The sequence below is a fragment of the Hetaerina americana genome, unplaced genomic scaffold, assembly GCF_022747635.1.
Source record: "Hetaerina americana unplaced genomic scaffold, ioHetAmer1.1.p SCAF_1, whole genome shotgun sequence".
Lineage (NCBI taxonomy): Eukaryota > Metazoa > Arthropoda > Insecta > Odonata > Calopterygidae > Hetaerina > Hetaerina americana.
The window spans coordinates 7,478,407-7,498,641 of NW_027286069.1; the positions used below are offsets into that span (position 1 = coordinate 7,478,407).

Genomic DNA, 20,235 nt, shown 5'->3' on the forward strand with positions numbered 1-20,235 from the left:
AAAAATGGAATAATAGTTTTTATCGCAAAATTGAAATGGGGTTGATTTCATTCAATTTTCAAATGGACTTTATTCTTTTCATCGAATCAGCAAACAAACAAAATACAATAAGATCAGGCAAAGGGATGATTGGGAATGGCAGATGATAATAATGAGGAAGGAGGCAGTTTCGAAGGGTGTGGAATGCGTGAATGGACGGGGCATACTCACAGTTCCGGCGTAGTGGACGATGGCGAAGTGGGCCTCAGCCTGGCCTGGCTTGGGTGGCTTGGGCTTCTGGAAGTTGGGTGACTTGCCCAAGTGGTTGTTCCTCAACTTCTCCTCAAAGGTCTTGTCGGTGGCCTTGGGGAACATACTCTCTTCTTCAAGGATGGACAAGATACCCATAGGCTGCGGGAGAGGTAGTTATTTCTCGGTATGAGAGACACGTTTCCGGGACGCTTAACGTTTGATCTGCCAGACACACGTATTGGAAACCCTGTTTTCCACCCACATTCAAAATAACATGAACGTCATATGGTTGCATTTTGGCAAGAGTGAAACATAATTCAAATGGAGGCAAATGAGAGATTCAATGACGCATTTTTTGGTTTTGAGGGAATTAACGGCAAGGACAATAACCCGATATTTTCATGATGTTGAAGGTGGGAAGCATAAAGGGTTTCCTCAATTAAAAGTACCAACCGTATAAAATGATTTGCCCTGAATTGATATTTCAAAGAGCATTTTTGTGACTTATCAAGCAAAACTTGAATTTAGAGCAAATTTAAGGATAAAATGATGATAATACTTAATAATGACATTTGACACTAATTTCTTCAAGAAAGTAACTTAATGGAAATGAATTTTCTTACCAAAATTTACTTCATGAATGAAATTTCATGAATATGAAGATATTCCCCATACATATTTTTTACTTATCATTATAGATCATACATATTTAGGCAGTTTAAAAAATTTACAAGCTTGAACGGTGGTACACTCACAAGTATATCTATTTTTCTAGTAGTAAGCTAGTAGTAGCTAAATTCTAAGGAGTACTACAGTAAAATTGTTATTTTCCCAAACTTACTTTCTAAAAATATGCTAAATAATAATATTCTAAGTAACTGACGTTTCCTTCTTGAATGGAAAAAGTCGAAAAAAATCTATCAGCATTCTATCATGACTAGGCTTTTGTTTTCATTTTATCGTTAACCAATTGTCAAAAAATGATCCCGATAAAGCTTCTCCACGTTGCCACTCAAAAATTCTAAGAAGGTGGTTGCAGAAGGTCGCCCCCGCTCTGCTCAGGGATGGTGGAAAGGGATACGGATGGAGACAGGAGTCAATTTCCTTTCTCCGAATACTCACATTCATTCACAGTGGTGTAGATGTCGTTTACCAGATAATTTCTCCGCATTTGCATCCAGGCTGTCTTCTGAAGTACCATTACCCTTGGCGAAGCTGTGAGCTACTGAAACTAAGTCATGCGGTGAGATGGAAAACGTAAGGGAAAACAGGAAACTGAGAAAATCCGCCCAGCCGCGCGATCTATTCTTTAATCCAAGGTGGTGGAAATAATTTCCCGATGACATTTTTACTTATATGTGAAAGAATGGTCTCTCCCAATGGTTCAAAGAATGAAATCATGAAGGAGAAAATTATTGCAAAAATAATGAAAGACTTGGAGATCAAATAATCGGATGGTCGTTACGAAGATACGAACCATCTGTCACTTGGTCAGCATATAACTGGCTAGTTTTCCAGTTTTATACTGCCTGATATAATGAAATTTAATTGATTACTCAGATCCAGAAGGATTAGGAAATCTTTGTAGGGTGTTATGGGAGACGAACTTCGAATTGTGTGGGTATGGCAATATTTTCTCAGACGAGGATTTATGGGATACTTCTGGATATTATATCAAACTGTCATCATCAACATATATTTTGAATTAAAACAGTCATAAGCTCATGCAGGAACAAGTTATACAACGACTTATAATAAAATACTGTCAAAGCAAAGTCTAGTAAATCATAAAATAATATTTGACTAGTTAATTTGGACATTTTCTGGTTATGACTTTCATAAAGACTATTTCGGTTAAAAACTGCCGAAGTGTGAAAATTATAAAGCTTAGTTAGACAATTAGGTATGGATAGGGTAAAGGATATTAAGTGACATGGAAATAAAGACATTTGAAAGGAGAGTAGAAAAGGGATCTACACCCCTCATTTAAAATCAGCATATAAGACAATACACGTTTAACATAGCGTTAAATATTTTATAATTCAAGTGTTATTAATCGCTGACACAAATGAATACTTAGTCACATACATAACGACGTAGTAATATTTAGAATCAAATATACCTATTGTTATTTCAGTAAGAACAAAATGAATATTCTTACTACGTTCGGGAGCTTTAATCATAATGACTTTTGGATTAGGTTAAAAGTCGCACCAAAATTAACTTTTATTATGAAGTACGATATTAACAAGCAAGGGATTACATGTAATGTCTTTATTTTTTAACTTGTAGAAATTTGTACCGTGGCGGGAACTTCATTAAATGAACATGATCAACTAGAAAAATGTTTGCGTCAGGCGCAAATTCATAGTTTTCGAAACACCAGCTTCATTCAGCTGTGAAAAAGAGGTTGGTCCGAAGTACCCAACCTTTTCCCTATCAAATAATCGCCCTTATTTATTTTGTTAAGTTCCTTAGTTATTTCTTTCAATTCAATCGCGAAATATAAGAAGGTGCAGAAATGATTAGATGCATCTCTCTACATTTTAATTCTTAGCCCAAGTCGAGCGGCAATTCTCTCCAAAAATCTTAAAAAGTTGACGTGGAGTAAGTTTTGAAGTTTTTGTTGACGGCTGTCACTAATTAATTTAGGGATAACCATTAATTCGCACTTAGCCAATAGAAGTCTGTTGAATGGGATAAATGTTCAGCACTACCCATAAAGCAAATATTGTGTTAATCTAAATACATACTTGTACAAATGGTAATCAAACATTTTTAGCCGCAATTAAAGCTGTTGCGTGAAATTTCAAGTGCTCTATGGTTGTTTGTCATATCATCCAAGCGACAGGCCCAAGTTTTGCGTATTGCAAATTGCAGCGTTTATTGAATAAATACCGAAAATATCTTTCGCTTGTTGCGTTAGTTCTCACAGCCATATATGCGGCGGTGGCTTTGGCTCTATGATGTAAGCGAAAGTAAGCGCAAAAAAACACACACATACAAAATCCACGGGACTGTAGGGAGGGCGGCGTGTGCCCCAGCACTCTCCTTCTTTCCTGTCCACCATCTTGTCTCTCGTCTTCGGCGGCCATTTTGTGCAAATGAATTTTCCGAATGAACGCGATTATTTGCTGCGAAGAGTTCGAGATTGCCTTTTCTATTGAAACCGTCAAATTGGAATGTACTGTGACAGTGCGAGTTTTCACGCATGTATAACAACGAATTTTACTGTGGAGAGAGCTTCAATTGTTCGGCCAACGCGAGTACCTTCTCAATGAGATCAATGCAGTCCTGGAGGTCCATCCCGAAATCTATGAAAGTCCAAGCAATCCCTTGAATCTCGTATTCTTCCTGTTCCAGCACGAACATGTGGTGGTTGAAAAACTGCTGGAGCTTTTCGTTGGTGAAATTGATGCAGAGCTGATTAAAGCTGTTGATCTGATGCGAGGAGTGACGCAGACATGTTCGAGGATAGTGAGAGGTTAAGGGGGAAAAGAAGGATAGATAGGGGAGTAGAAATGTATATATTATGTAAAGATACAATTACGAAGAATAGTAGAAGAGGAAGTGAGAGAAGAAAAAGGAAAAAAAGTATAAGGTACAGGAAATGTTGATAAGGCAAAAGATTATAAGAGGTTTGAACAGTGTAGAAATTGGCATATAGAAATCAAAGAGAGAACGAAATCCAGACGGAATGATCGGAGAAGGTTTTAGGATATAAATTGAGGATTTAAGCGAAGAGGAAAGAAAGAGAGAGACACAGAAAATAAGAAAATTTGATACTAGGTAATTTTATAATCCTCAAAAAATCGTCCATAAATTGGTTTCTTGATTTCAATAAACCTAACCATTCCGTGGAGTCATGTACTTTATCAGATACATAAAAAAAAACGTTTTCCCGAATGGCAGTGTGACGAATTGTGTGTATATCTATCACATCTCATGCAGGGAAACTTAGAGCCGAGATGCTTTCAGAAAGGGAACGACATATTGTCCACAATATGTACTCGACGTTGAATTAAAACATTTCTTTTCCTTCCGATTGGCTCTCAATTAAATTTCAAACGCTTTCCTGCATTGAAGCAGCCACCTTAAATTCATTGCGTTGAAAGTATTTAGGCGTTAATACCAACATCAATATGAAATGATATTGGGAGAATTGCGCACAATAGTTTTATGGAAAATTCTCTAGATAAGCACAAAAATGACGACATTTTATGTTTTAGTGAAAAAGAGGAAACATTTTATAGACATGTAACTGCCAAGCGGGAGATTTGGTTTCTTACGAGAATGACACACATCGAATGACTATGACTATGTTTTATAGTTAGCCATTAAATGTGAACATCCGAATTCTTTGTACAATGAAGAGGAGGTGTAGGAGTGGACAAGGAATTACTGGAAGGAGTACATACGCTGCCCACCACTTTGTCAGTTTTATGTACACTGTGGTGGACACATTTGGGAATGGTTGGGAAATACTTAGTTTATTTTTACATGAAAATAAGTGGGCTACGGGTTATGTGGGAAAGGGAGGGGACAGAGGAGGCGTGAGAAGAGAGAAAGAGATATCTATAAATGTAAAAAGGTGAACACAAAACACCGCATCGATCAGCAGGTCTACCAATCTATAAACAAATAACATTTAATATTTACAAGGTAGAGAAACAAAAGAATGGGAGAGGAGCGCCGCTGTTTATACTGCGTTCCGCTCCCTAATATATTAGCACACAGCAAATTCAGGGTTGGAAAATGAAAGAACTCTTTTTTTTCGAGGACGGCAAACAGGAATTGATCCGCCGCGGAGCGTTAAGAGAAAAGTCGAAAAAGGAAATGAGAAGAATGCCAGTGATGCTGAGAGCGTGCAAATATTATCCAGTATTCAATGATTTGATCAATTCCGGAGTTAATGAAAGACGCAAGGCGGAGACACCTGCTTGTGGTCCTCACCATAAATATTGCACCAAGTGGAGAAGAAATTAAAACAATATCCAACGGTATATACACGGCAGCTATATACATAAAAATGAAAAAAATAAGAGAAAAATGTTAAACAAAACAATTGCATTGAAAAAAAACAGAGAGAGAGTAGAGAGATAAAATGCAATGTGCACTAATCACAGAACGCGTGAAAAGGTAAAGGGAAGAAATAAGAATTTGAGGCCGCATTACCAGGAAAGGAAGAGAGAAGGGTAGAGAGAGAGAGAGAGACTAAGTGGTGGATCAAAAGGGAAGAATAATGCGACATTTAGGAAATGTTGAGAGGACTGGCTGTGAAGAAGGTGGAGCAAGTGAAAGGGCATGAGATTGGTGAAAGCAAGGAGAATTAAATGTTGGCCAGGCAAGTACATGTAAACACTTGCATATTTTCTACTCTTTCCTCTGTGAACTTTTTAGTTATTAGAAAAGCATAGTTGACGCAATTTTTTTAAATAAAAAATATTAGAATTTGGAACAATATTAATGAATTTTGGCACTAATTATTTACCTCAAGGGTGAAAAATAATTAAAGAGATTGCGAATTTAAAGATTCGATGCGGGGAAAACATCAAAAAGATCAAGGTTTAGAAAAAATCAAAGAGGTTACGGCCGACTGAGGGTTATTTGAGGTGAATCATTTACTTCCCGTTTTGTATAAGAGGCATTTAATCGCTATCGATTCATTCTTATTCGGCAAGTTCATGCCAATGACTATAATACTATGACCAAAAGTCATCACGTAACAACTCGAAAAGAGGTAACTTTAGAAAATTTTAGTCAAAGTATTTATTCAAGTCACGGTCAAATATCACATGTGACGAGCCAAGAATTGTTCCAATCTATGATTTCTCTGTTCTTTGGATAGAAATAGGCCAAGAGGAAGATGAGGTAATGTGGGAAGGAAATCAGGTCATGAGAGAGCTCACAGTGAAAGTTGGTATTTTGGGTGTCACGTTCGGTTAATTGGCAAACAACAACAAATCCGCCCGAGTGGGATTGTGGGTTTTGTGAGCGGGATGAGTTTAATTTTTTTAAAGAGTGCATTCTGCGGCGCGGATTAGGGGGCGTGCTTTGCAACAGTGAGAAAGTCTCCAAAGCAAGGGAGGATCAATCGAAAGGAAGAGAAACGGGCCGCAGTCCGAACCGAGGGTGGAGGGAGGGAGTGGCTGCCCATGGCGAGAGCGGCCAACCCCTGTGACCTCCAATCACCCGTGGCCCGGAAAAAATTACAGCTTTGCAATGCATGTAATTCTGCGATCCATCCAAGAATTCAAAGAAATATTTCCAAAGCACGCCTGCACCCGGGCACGCGTCGGCCATACTAAAATCTTTTCCACAAAAATAAAAGGAGATTCTGCATGAAAAGAGGAAACAACAGCACTCCCAGTTGCAATATTAGAAATCCACATCCACGTACGAGTCAAACGTAAAAAAAGGTGAAAAGCTGTGAGAGTAAAAAAAACAAAGGAGAGTAAAAAACATTGAAAACGCAAAAATGGTAAAATCATGACAACATAGAAAACAATAGTCTCGCAAAACAGGCAACGGCACGATACCTTCTGGGATCGGGGTTTGGTCCTCTGGTCGTGCGGGTCCACCGGAGAGAGAGAGAGAGAGAGATTGGCGAGGGCAGTGTCGCCGATTTGACCAAGGTTTGAATTCTTTCGTTTCGCTCTAGCCGCGAGTGGGGGGCGGGTGGTAATAGGAGTGGCGCGAGGGAGACGGAAGCGACCTTTCAGTGCTCGATTAGAGGGCAGCGAAAAGGGAGCATGGCAGCGGATGACCTTCGGAAAAAATCAAACCGCACGTGCGAGCCCGGGATCACTTTCGACTCTGGCTGCGGGGGCGACACCAGTCAGCCCTACCCCATCGTCGTCCCCACCGGCAAAGAACTGTCTCTCGGCAAAGCGAAAGTTTAAAGCCGTCGCCCCAATCAACATCCCCGAGAGTGAAATGGAGTCGCGTCGCAACCGTTCGCCACTGAACACCGCGACCGTCGCATGGTAACGACGTGCCAAAAACTACCCCGTTCCTATTCCCCCGTTGACCAATCGACCGTGTCCGAATGAAAGCATCCATTCACTGATCGAAAGGCAACGTGTGCCGCGACAGGCGAGGAATCACTCCATCCATTTCTTTTCCCCTTTCCTCTGGAGCATAAACTCTCGTGTTGTTTCCCTAAAGAGATCCTGCAGAAGGACTTCTACTTTTGCGAGGAGCGGCCGTTACCCCTGCGTGGCTCTGGTCTAACTCTCGGACCCCCGATCGCATTACCTTCTCGATGAGCTCAATGCACGCCTGCAGATCCATTCCAAAGTCAATGAAGGTCCATTCTATTCCCTCCCGCTTGTATTCTTCCTGCTCAAGCACGAACATGTGGTGGTTGAAGAACTGCTGCAGCTTCTCGTTGGTGAAGTTGATGCACAGCTGCTCGAAGCCGTTGAACTGTATTTTTGTTTGTTTTTAAGTTTATGGGATTGGGAAAGTTTTTCGGTGTGATTTCAGTACAAGAGGAGGACCGTTTCCGTAATATATTCCAGTTTCAATAGGGGGAAATGTGCGCGGATGAGAAGGCAAAAAAAAGATATCATTGAGTTCATTCGTGAGTTATTCGTTTCAGCGCCAAATTTTCCAGAGGAAGCAGCGCGTAAGTAGCAGAGTGAGAAATGTTGCATATGTTTATGAAAGGACGTGAAAATCGGAGAGGTGAAGCGATGAGTGTTCGTTCGTTTTGAGTGTTAGTAAACCAAAACAAAATACGAGGCAGAGATAAAGGGAGTCGAGGGGGACGGGGGGGGGGGGGGTTGTTTGAAGATGAAGGTAGGCATTCAAGTGTAAAAAAATGCGTGCAAAGTAATATATATATAAAATATTTTTTTTATATCGAAGTCGTTATCATGAGAGAAAGAGAGAGAGAGAGAGAGGCATAAAAAAGACGGGGAGGCAAACAAGTCCGTCGAGGTACGCGGGGTTTGCATTCCGGGATGCGGGAATTGAAATAAATCAAAGCCATTTACGTTCAAATGGCGACGGACGACAGGGAATAAAATGGTGGCAAAAGATAATTTGGTTATTCGACCGAAAAGGGGTTGACGATGTGCGAGAGAAAGGGTAAAAGGGAACGGAAAAGAAAGAGAAAAAGAAAACACTCTCGTTAAACGAACTGGGGCACATTTCAGGCAAGACGAACAATATGAAGGGAATGTTCTGGGTTGCGAGGCTAGGGAGGAGAGGGATCGGGTTGGAGGGGATGGTATGATTCGTGGAGGGAGCAAAGGGTAAACGTGCTTCGAAGGGATGAGGTGAAGTATGCGGCACCATTAATGAGAGGGTGGGAAGGTGATATTTTTTTTCGAGGAAAGAGACAAGGGTCCTACTTTGAGAGGATCGGGTGATATGGATGAGGAGAAGCACCCGCACCCTGACTCATAATGCCGGGTGTGAGGTGCAGGGAGAGCAAACAACAAACTCAATACACTATCCAACCCATCAAAGAAATGGAACACATCCAAGCAAGAATATACAGTCTTTCCCTCGATTATCAACGAGGCGCCAAACAAATGCCGAAATGCAAACCACTCACTCGGCTTCCGCCCGTTGATTGGAGTTAACCAACAGGCGGAAACCAATGTTTTTTTGGTTAAACTTTAAGGCCCAGCAAGAATAGGTACATTGGATGCAAGTTCGATTTATTCACCGCCTTCGAGCGTTTCGGAGCGCTTCCAAGTTCGCGTGGGCACATTCAAAGAGTTGTGAGCGTCTACTTTGTAATACGGACAGGCGGATGGCGCCACGTGTGACTCGGGGGCGGGGGGTGGAAAGTATTCGTGGTGGCCCACGGCAGGGAGAGACGATACTGGGGAACGGGGCAGGGACACAACAAAAGGGGGCAGTGGCGGCATTCCTCATCCAGGGCGAGGCTGCTGCTGCTGCAAGAGAACATTAATATGGGGCTGGACGATCGACATTGGTCCGCCAAGCCAAGGGGATCTCTTACGTGAAGGCCAAAGGAAAGCGACCGAAACCTCCGACGCCACTGCTGATTGCAGGGCATTATTTCTTTTCTAGTGCTTCCGGCTGAAAAGGGATGACCATGTGAACGTTACAGGCTCCAAATGTTGAGTGGAAAAAAACTAAGGTTCAGTTCGTCAATTGCCGTAGTGACTCAATGTCCATATGTTTATGATATGGATCTATGAGCAGGGTTGAAAATTATATTTGAAATGAAAATTGGATCCCTGTGAAACTCCAAAAGTCATTTCAATTTGTACGATCGTCACTCAAATACTCGAGATATACACGACAGACTTTAACAATTGAAGATTGGCAATCGAATTTCAAAGTTAAAAAATAAATATACATAAGGGACTGCGAATGAATCATCCGATTGGCTTGTTGGATCAAAACAGTTCAAGGGCCACCATAGACTCGGGGCAACATCCAGTAAGTGGGGAACAAACGACGATCACACACTCGAGGGTTCTTGCAAGAGATGAAGAGGGAGAAAAAATAAAATTATCTTTTCTCAAAAATACAATACATATATTTAATGTTTTAAAGATAAATGGAGGGCATGAGAGAGGAAGATAACTTGCAATGGGGTTACAAACTCTGTCAATGGGTGAAAAAAACAACGACCACACTTCTCAAGGTATTTTTTATACATGTGGAAAGAGATAGATGGGTGAGGAAAAAAATGCAACCACATTCACTGTAGAAATTAGTTTGGAATATAAAAATAATTTCTGAAAAATTAAAACAAGTCGTCAAAGATTCAATGTCTATAAGACTCGTATAAAAACAGGAGAAAAAGACAATCACATCACGTAATATTAACTGGTACGAAAGAAATTGGGACAGAATTAATTTAAATCCACCAATATTAGTGGTGAAGAGAGAAAGACGATCACATTGGTTTACATTCCTGATACAAACCATGAGCAGAGGGAAAGATATTTTGCAATCAACAGGACTTGGGTGACAAACGACGCTCACACACGCCAAAAAACTAACAAAGAGAAAAAATAATGTAATTAGCATTGCATAAATAAGACGTCCACTGAGATAATTAGCCCAATCTGGACAATGGTCGTAATTATACGGTAGGAATACAAAATACAGTTACTGAAAAGATATCACCTCACAGGGTTATGGTCAGACAAAACCTGGTAAAAAGTGTACTCACGTAAGTCCAAAAATATAATCATAAATGTTTAAAGTGAATGAGTATGTAGTTGAGTACATGTTCGATAATATTTGGGTCAACAGAAGGATGTTTACTTCATGCTGTGTCGAACTGTGATTGCATATCGTATGTGGACGATATCCATTCGGTGAAAGACGACCAAAGACCCCTCTGGTCCCTCACTCTAATGTTCGAGCGAAATATCTTTCAAGCGCTATCTGGAGGCTTCACTTTCCTATTTAATCAAAGCGCCGTTACTGAATATAAAGACTCTTCATTCCAATTATATCATTTTGACGGAAGAGACCTTTGCATGTGGTTCGAACCGACGCTGATTGAAGTGGCTACCTCTCTATCGTCGCACCTTACCGTTTATATAGTTAAAATTCAATTGTAAGATCGATGAACTCCTGAGACTTTTGACTCCTTGATTACCTTCTCAATGAGGTCAATGCAGGCAAGTAAATCCATGCCGAAATCAATGAAAGCCCAGTTGATGCCTTCCTTCTTGTACTCTTCCTGCTCAAGTACGAACATGTGGTGGTTGAAGAACTGCTGCAGCTTCTCGTTGGTGAAGTTGATGCAAAGCTGCTCGAAGCCATTGTACTGTATGCGAGGTTAATCGAAAGATTCGAGCGGAGTCACAAGGAAGTGGAAGAATGGCAAAGGACGAGAAGGGTTTGGTTTGCATGGTTTTGGTAAGAATAAAATGAATGTGAGTTTTAAGAGTTTTACAGGAAAGTAATGGGATAAACAGGGTGGAAAAAGAATGAGAGAGAGAGAGAGTTTGGTAAGTAAACTATGAGGAAAACTACACTTTAAGACATTATGAACAAGGGAAAATATTTGGAACTGGGATGATTTGAAAGGCAAAAAAGGAAAGTCGAACAAAGGTGGTCCTCTTTTCAACGTCCGACGCAAGAAAAGTCTCTCGTGAAAACGAAAGGTATGAGGAAGAGTGTGCGGATTTATCAGACCGGGCAATGACTACACGGTTTAATACAAAAATATAATTGAACCCTTGAAAATATTCACATTGTAAATATAAATTCCAATAAATTTGAATCACTACTCCGCAATGAGACGTGCCGATTTTTATTTGAGGAAAACGATTATTAATTAAGCAACTGCACTAAAATTAATCTTGGTTTTCATCTGTTCTCAGCAAAAGACATTACTTAATATTCTATTTAAAACAACTCTGTGAAATCTTTAACGTTAAAATCTCTCAAAGTATAAAGCGCACGACACCCGTGGAAATATAAATCCATCACTCAAATGAAATCAATAATCAGGCCTCAGGCGTAGAGGCTGATTAACACATAGGAATAAAATTATGCTGACTCGGTGGATGCGTTTTCTTGAGCCGGACGGATCAGAGACAAGTGCTGGGAAAAGTATGGGCTGGGACGCGGTGGTATGGGAGGTGGTATTAGGCTCCAGGTTTTGGTTTCCGGGATGACTGAGCTCCTCCGCCGGAAGGCTTCGAAAATTCCTGCGTTTCGCCTGAACACCACGATGCACGTTAAGTAGTCCTCATGCACGTTCCGATTATCGTACATTAGTAAGTTCCTCGTCTTTGTGGCGACGAGTACGCCAAATAATAAGCACGCTAGTTATATCGAGGTGGATGGAAGCCTTGCCTTCCACACCTGTTCCTTGAGGGTGGGGCGCAAGTGAGTGTCTTTCGGCTTCGTCCAAAATGAGGAGGCTGTTAGACGTCCAGAATAACCATGCATCGGCACACCTTTGCGTCATAGTTCAAAGGGTGCCGGGCTATACGTTCGTGGCACTCGTGGATTGAGGTTGGAGATCATTTCTCCCAACGCCTCATGTTGGTTAGGTCACGAAGTTTGTTACGTGGGTTGACTCAAACAAGAGCATTTCTTTCATCTAAAAGTTCGAAGGGATGAAAGAATTGTCAATACACATATCGGACCTAGAACGCCGAAAAATAAACTTAAAACTATTGTTAGAATAGTGTAGGGAACCTTAATAAGTATTATTAGTCTGGACTGATAATCTTATGAGAAGGGAATCGTAGCTGTATGAGGGTAGAGCCACAGGTCTACCTTTTCAATCAGCTCAATACAAGCGAGCAAGTCCATGCCGAAATCAATGAAGGCCCAGTTGATGCCTTCCCTCTTGTACTCTTCCTGCTCGAGTACGAACATGTGGTGGTTGAAGAACTGCTGCAGCTTCTCGTTGGTGAAGTTGATGCAAAGCTGCTCGAAGCCATTGTACTAAGACAGGGAACATTCGCATTCGATTAACATTCAGTTAAAGGCAAAACTGGTAACGAGGGAGAAACAAATCCAGTGAGCACCAAGGAGAAAAAATTAAATTAGGGATCTCCAAATCAATTTGGCATTCAAGATGAAACGGTCTGATTCTCAATAATAAATTTAATACCCTCCAATGAATCCCTTGAACACGCTTCTCTGAAATCGATTCCCACCCTAAATCACCAAAGCTAATTTAAGGGGACATTCTCAGCTTATTTACGCTTAGTAAATTTATTTTTAAAATGTAGCCGGATTACATTTGTAACGTGGTAAAAAATAAAATGTAAAGTCATGAGGTAAATAAAGGGAAAAACTACAGGAATTAATAAAAATGACCCAAATGTTTTGCTCTGCCGGTATGTGCTACAGTGCTCATTGAATTTTTGGTGATATAGTTAATCCAAAACCCTGAAAGAAAAACAGAGTGAATAGGGGATTATGAAAAACCATTCGAGTTAATAACTCGAAAGTATTTCACAAATAGGGGAAAATGAAAAAAAACGTATGCAAGTTAAATAAAAATAAAAGTTTTTAGTGTTAAAATAATTTGGATGTCAATTATCCGTGGCGAAACGCTGTGCAGAAAGAACTCGTTTGTTATCAATTGCTCCAGGCTCTGAAAGAAATCCATTAGCAGAATTGATGGCATTTGTGTTGGGAGTAGGAAGGATGGGAAGGGAATTTGATACAAATCTCTTACGATATATTTCATCTTGGATAATTTAACTTGATACGTATCAAAGATGACACATTGTGAATTGAAAAAATAATTGAATTTAAACTTGAACTTGTGAAAGCATTAGATAGGTAATGCAAGAAGTCTTTCATTTCCTTTCTTTTATACTTGCATTGAATTTTAAAATCATTTCAAACTTTGACCAGATGATTGACTGAAGTCTTAAGAATCCCAAAGGAAATGAATTCATCATCTCTTTTAAGGGTGTGAGGAGAGGAAACGTACGTCGAAAATCTCAAAACCAGCAATATCCAGTACACCAATGAAATGCTGTCTCTTCTGCTTGGTGTCCAGAGTCTCGTTACACTTCTTCACGAGCCACTTGAACACTCTGTCAAACATGGCCTTGGACATGGCACCCACGGAGTAGGATACCTGAAAGAGATAAATTTTTCATGACAACACCGGCGAAAATCAGCCGCTAAGATTTTCCCTGAAAATATTCACAGAAAGAAATACTTAGCAAAAAAAGCTTCTTGTGCAGTTACATTTCGAGAAGGAATGGATTCAAAAACCCGCAAAGGAATTTACTAAGGAACAGGAAAGTATTTTTTAGAGAAATTTCTTTTTCAGTATTCTTAAACTATCGCAATCAGCTTTAGTATCAATTCAAGGTTCTTTGCTATGTAAATGCCCTATTGTTTTGTTGAATTATTCAATCTTATGAGTCATACTTAAATATGAACTTAAGGCGTGTCTTTTCTTCATCTCCGTGTATCTCAGTTTACTCACCTGGTCCTTGTTACGACCCTGGGTCACGAACTCGTTTCCGACCTTGATCCTGGGCTTCAGCAAGTTCTTGTACAGGTCCTGGGCATCAACACCCAAGAGCTTAGCAACACGCTCTCCTTCCTGTAAGACGAGGAAACATTGTTTAAACGAAACGAAAGATAAAGATCAAGAATATTAAATTCTTAGGATTCACTTTTGAGGTTTGCCGAAACTTTATGCTACAGGAATCTAGATTGAAAATTTTCTCGCAAATGATAAAGGAGAAACAACCAATAAATTCACGCCTCCGTAAAAGTGTTCACTTGAAAGAGAGGCAAAATAATTTCTGATTGGAAAATAAGATAGAAGACTTCGTTTGATGGAGAGGGGGCGAGATTTGGCAAGAGGGAACACTTACAGCTGTGCCATCAGCTTCAGCCTGCTCCTCTCGGCCCCTCTGCTTGAACTTCATGCCACCCATGTGCATGACAGAGGCGGTGATCTTGTAGATGTCGTCCTTCTCCTCCTGGGTGAAACCCAGCACGTCGAAGGCTTGCTGCTCGGGATTAATGGAGCGGAGAGGGAGACAGTCGAGGGAAGGAGGAACAATCATATTAGCAACATCCCTGAATAGACTAGTCAGCCATTTGCAAGCAGCGATTGATTCTCGAATCAGAAGTGAATGATTGACTTGTTTGAAAGGAACAACAAAAATTAGAACTACTAGAGCAAGAATTTTTGGCAAAAATCATTTAATATACACTGTTCTGACTAATGATTGATATTGAAATGCGCAAATCAATTAAAGTTACATCATAATATAATAAGTGCATTCAGCTGAATATTCTTCAAAATTTTAATGATTATAATTGAATTATAAAATAATGAAAACTGTATCAAGGAATAAGTTTTATTATTTTACTTTAAAGTCAATCACACGAAGAAAAAGCTTAAAAATATTGAAGATTAAGGATATGGCATTACGTTCAAAAATGTTCAAATATGGGACGTTTGTTCAAGTTAAAGTGTATCTGTACACAGTATAGACTTGTTCATTTAAAATGGCCGTCGAATGTACACGACCAATGGAAAAATGTAGGTATAAGTTTTCTGCAGAGTGAAAATATCCCATTTCACTTTGCACTACACTATTCAAATCGTTTGTTTTTTTCGTGTAATCTTGTGTGGTATTACGTCACAAGTGGTGTAAAAAAGACTAGTGTCGTAAAATCGTCAAAAACCCTAGTTTCTGCAAGAATGCAGGAAAATTCGTGTGCCCTCAAGATTTTAAGACTTCCTGTTGAATCTTCCTGTAATTTACCAGTTTTTTTGGCTCTCTGCTAACAGAGAGTGAGAGAGGTACGAGTGTGCACTTAAAAGGAAAAAAAAATGAAAAATGGTGGTAAAATGAGAGTGAGATGTTAGCGTGCGATAGGCAGCGCGCGTGCTCTCGGCGAAATGAATACTCACATCAGTAAGGGTCATTTCTTCTCCGTCATCCACGTTGGGAATAGTGATCTTACCCTGGGACACATTGTAATAGTCATAGATGTTGTCGCTGAGCAAGCACATTGCTGTTTAATGCGAGCGATGCAGCCGGCGGGCGATCAAAGCGGAGGGAAGCGGAGGGGGAGAGAGAGTTGCGAGGAGGAGGAGAACGGCGGGGAATACGAGAAAAGTGGGGGAGAAAGGAGAGAAAGCAGCAAGGGAAAGGGGGGCGCGTTGGGGAAGTAGGAGAAAGAGAATCGAATAAAAGAGTCGAGGATGGACGATAGGTGGTTTGAGGAGGCGAGGGCGGTGGAGGAGGACGATGAGGAGGAGCGATTTGGCGAAAGCGGAAGCAGCGGCACGCGTCGGAGGCAGGGGAGGAGGAGGCAAAGAGAAAGAGAGAATGAGATGAGTAACTCGATAAGCAGATATGATATGCTTGCGCAAGTGACATGCGCAAACACAAAAGATCCAGCAGAATAGCATTGCAAAAGCAAAATTGAGCCAAAGAAGCTCGATATGAAGCGAGGAAAAAGAGATAAGCCAAACATACCAATGAATGAATTATTTTACACAATATTCGCTGGTACTGTTCGCTATTCTGTGTGAAACTATATCAAATGGCTCTCGATTGAGAAAACTCAATGTCTCAACTGATCTGAAAATATCTCCATATGACATATCTTCACATCTTACATAATATAATATCACAGTTTCAACTACGATTTAACCAAAGTGAATCCCCTCGGTATGCTCATAAATATAAATTTCACAAAATAGCGAACAAAAAGCGGTAAATTAAGCAAGTGAACAAGCCAAAGCCATATTATACTACACAGAAGATATGATATTTTGCAAGGAAATAGTTCCTCTTATTCCGCTTTCGCTGTCAACATGATATCAGAACTGTCTTATACTCAGAGTTTTAGAACAAACATCGAAGCAGAAATATGAGGAAGGGAATTTCATTCCAAAATATCATGCACCAAGAGAAGCTTATTTCCATATGAATATAGCATTGAGCAGCAACTACGCTGAACATGTACTGGTGAAAATTTGATCATATAGCTTTTAAGCGGGCATTCAGTGCATAAGAAATGATTTAACGCGAGTTACTTTAAGCCAAATGATTGAAATATAATAATCATCATTTTACCAAATTAGTAGCAAAATAAAATGTCCTTCACCAGCACACAAAGCATTTTCTACCAAGCTAAGGTCAATTTAAGTTGTGATTAGCATTTAATAAGCACTAGTTCTACTAAGCTCTACAGGTTTCAGAAAAAAACTAGCCAAGTTAGAAATTACACAACGGCTTAGATCAAAGAATCGAATGAAAGAGTTCTGAATTTTTCACATCACTCTTGTATTTCAACAATTAGCCGGATAAAAATATTTTGAGACCGCTGCGTAATTTCACGCTGTGCAAATGAAAAGCGACAATGATCACGTCCAAGTCTGAGATGCATAAACTGCGATCAGAGTTGGCTGCTCCATTGTGTTCTCCGACAAAGAAAGCCTTGAGGCCAGCATATGGCACTCATCGGGGAAGAGAACTCCCCTTGCAGCGTCAAGCAATACCCTTCAAGCCAGCATGTGCACTACGAGCTGGGCATCAAAAAGCTTCACATTTCACGGCTATAAGAAAGTGAGGTCAGTTTATCAGCCAATGCAGCAGCACCCTGCTCTTAGAAAAAAAGTGCCAAAGCTTTGTGTGCCTTCCATGTCATGAATAATATTAGATTCTACGACACAGAGAGACAGAGAAAAAGAAGAGCTGAAACGAGAAAGCTTCTGGCGGGAGAGACCCCCGCCTTTCAAGCAGGTATGCCACTGTAACGTAGCATCGGGGATGAACGTCGTAGTCAACCGCCTCGTGGCTCCAGCAGCGTGGATGCAGCATCAGCAGAGGCGATGCAGCGCGGTGAGGCGATTCGTGCATTGCGAGGCCAAGCAAGATGGCGCGACGCATTTAATGACCAGCACCCAGGCGCGAGTCGAAGGGGGTGGGCGTGGGCGATTGACCCATTGCCCTCCCCCACTCGAAGAAGCAGAACGAAGCGTAGCGAGCCCCGCAAAGAAAAAAAATAATAATAAAAAAGTTTCCATTCCATTGTCCAGTTTGGGGAAGAAGCGTCAAGCGTTCGAAGCACGTCTTCCCCGCCGTCTCACACATTCAGTGACCAGCAGAACGCCAGTGGATTGCTCTTACACAGCGCAGCAGAAGCTTTAACCTTGGCCAAGCTGCGGCGGCGCAATATATTACCCACCATCGCAAATGTAGCCGGGAACTCTTTAACGGCGTAAATCAATTCGTACGCTTTGCATGGTGGTAGCGTGGAGGGGCGTAGCAGCAGTGCTCAACTATAACATGTTGTTAACTCTAAGAAGAAGCATGCAAGGTTTTTGGTCATGCGAGGCAGAATGAATAATGATGTGCATACGAACAACAAAAAGTAGGAATAAAAAATGTAAACGAATATATATATATATATACACACACACACATATGTGTTCATATCGACGAGGGGTCGAGTTTCTAGGTGATCGTTCGTGGTGATTCGAGTTTGTCTTTTTTCGCCTCTCGGGTACCTTAAGGCGATTGACATTTTTGAGTGATTGAAATATATGATTTTAGCGTCCGACACAATTTCCGCGCTCTTCCCACGGGCTTCGCAACTTACATCTGTGATCTCCATGTCCTCGGCATCGTCCACTCCAGGGATCTTGGTCTTACCCTGACTCACGAAGTGATAGTCCTCCACGCGTTGAGACAACAGGCACTTCTCTGTGGACGGATGCGAAACGCGGAGTGCAGTGTGGTGGTGTTGTGGTGGCGAATTGGGGTGTTTGTCGTTTTCGAAGTTACACGAGAATATCGGAGAGGGTGAGGTTTATAAGGTTAAGCAGGAGATCCGGAACGTAGACGGAACATTGGAAAGAAAGAGAACGATGCGTCTAAAGTTAGAGGCAGACAGAACAAAGGGAGGGGGAGAGGGAAGTGGGAAAGGGAAGGAGAGGGGAGCGTTCTATGCGATGGAAAGCCAAAATATTTCTGTGCGCAACAATTCTTTTGGAAGGCTATGGCATTTTAGAAGACGTAATTGCAAACATAATCCGAGCTGAATGGCGAGAAATCGGAGTAACAGAAGCTAAGTCGAAAAATCTCATTTAAAGATCTGAATTTCTGCCGTTTTAAGTTTATGCTGCCGGTTTTTATGATCTCCAAAAACATTGTTGCATCCAGATATTGGATAACATTTCACATATTTCAAAACGTTTCACTCCACGACACACACTTCTGGATCTGCATAGCAAAGGATAACACAAAACACACATGGGAATGAATGGTTACACGTGAGTTCCTTGGTTTTCACTAGAGCAATTAACTTGTGACACTGGATCACTGTCGGTGTAGGGTAAAAAAACACAATTATATATTATTCTCACACTAGGGAATGAGTGAAAAATCGAAGAGAGAACCTAAAAGGTACTTCCAAATCAGATGATGGTTGGGTATTAGAAAATTTGTTAAACAACACAAAATACTACAAAATACCATTAAATCTGAGTGTCTTTTTCAATGATTGACAATTGGTATTTAATGAATTTCAACAGGCTAAAAGATTGAAGAATCATTTTTCAATACTTTAATTTTGAAATTCGCATAAAAGCATAAAGAAAATATTGAATGGTATTTTGTCTTAACATTTATGCATTCAACGAACTAAATCTATACAAATAAGACGACTTACAAAACAGGCAAAACTATTACTAACAAAAGGTTAGACTTAGGGGCAATTCTAAGGATAGAAATAAACGCAATAAACTCTTATTACATATTGACATCAATAAGATGAGATCAAAATGTCATGGATTTCGCGAAATGAAGTCACGTATTTGTACAATATAATTATTTTGTTTAGTCAGCGTGACAATATACGAAAATTAGGTATCTTTCAAAATGATAAATAAACCGAAATGAAGTTAGACCGCAAATTGGCATAAATATCAGTCGCAATTGTACAAAGACTTCAATCGATGGCAAGTTGGCAATGATAAAAATACAAATGAATTTAATTAGCAGATTAATTGAATAAAATTTTAAGAAAATCTCAATACTCCCAACAATAGCCCATTTTATATGAAAAATGAAGTATTTATATTTTTTAAAGTCAATAAATGAACTCATATTCTCCTCAATATTCCAATCTAGTCATAAGAATAATGCGTTTTTTACACCGACAAATGCCATAGTTTTGAAAAATAAACATCTCCTGAAATCATCACCCGAAGTGAGACTAGAGGAAGCATTTTTCGTCAGCATATAATCAATCAAACTAGGTAACTAATGCCACCTCACTAAGGCCATCGATTTAAAATATTTTTCGATAAAATTTTATTAAGCAAATTCCTGTTTTCAATACGGATCAACGAGGAATCTATTAAAAATAATTCAATTTTATTGCAAACAATTTTACTACGGTACATTTTCAAATAAAGTAGCATGACCGAAAAATCGCATTTATTTAAAATTTATTCTAAATTTCGACTATACCTTCCTTCAAAAAGATTAAATGCACACGGGTACAGACGGCACAAACAAAAAAAACACA

The 20,235-nt window shown here is 40.1% G+C and overlaps 1 protein-coding gene across 12 annotated transcripts in view; it reads right to left on the reverse strand.

Moving 5' to 3' along the window:
• The window catches only part of Mhc (myosin heavy chain), a 103,125-nt gene that overhangs the window by 52,247 nt on the left and 30,643 nt on the right, over window positions 1–20,235 (reverse strand). For 7 of the 12 annotated variants that reach the window (XM_071585005.1, XM_071585062.1, XM_071585054.1 and 4 more), the window contains 6 exons: window positions 15,602–15,705; window positions 14,550–14,687; window positions 14,153–14,272; window positions 13,646–13,795; window positions 12,472–12,642; window positions 211–390 (listed from right to left, as the gene is read on the reverse strand). In XM_071585005.1, coding sequence (XP_071441106.1) covers window positions 211–390; window positions 12,472–12,642; window positions 13,646–13,795; window positions 14,153–14,272; window positions 14,550–14,687; window positions 15,602–15,705 — 863 coding nt within the window. Of the gene's footprint in view, window positions 1–210; window positions 391–7,488; window positions 7,660–12,471; window positions 12,643–13,645; window positions 13,796–14,152; window positions 14,273–14,549; window positions 14,688–15,601; window positions 15,706–20,235 lie in introns of all 12 variants that reach the window. The other 5 variants (XM_071585027.1, XM_071585011.1, XM_071585071.1 and 2 more) reach the window with 3 other exon arrangements.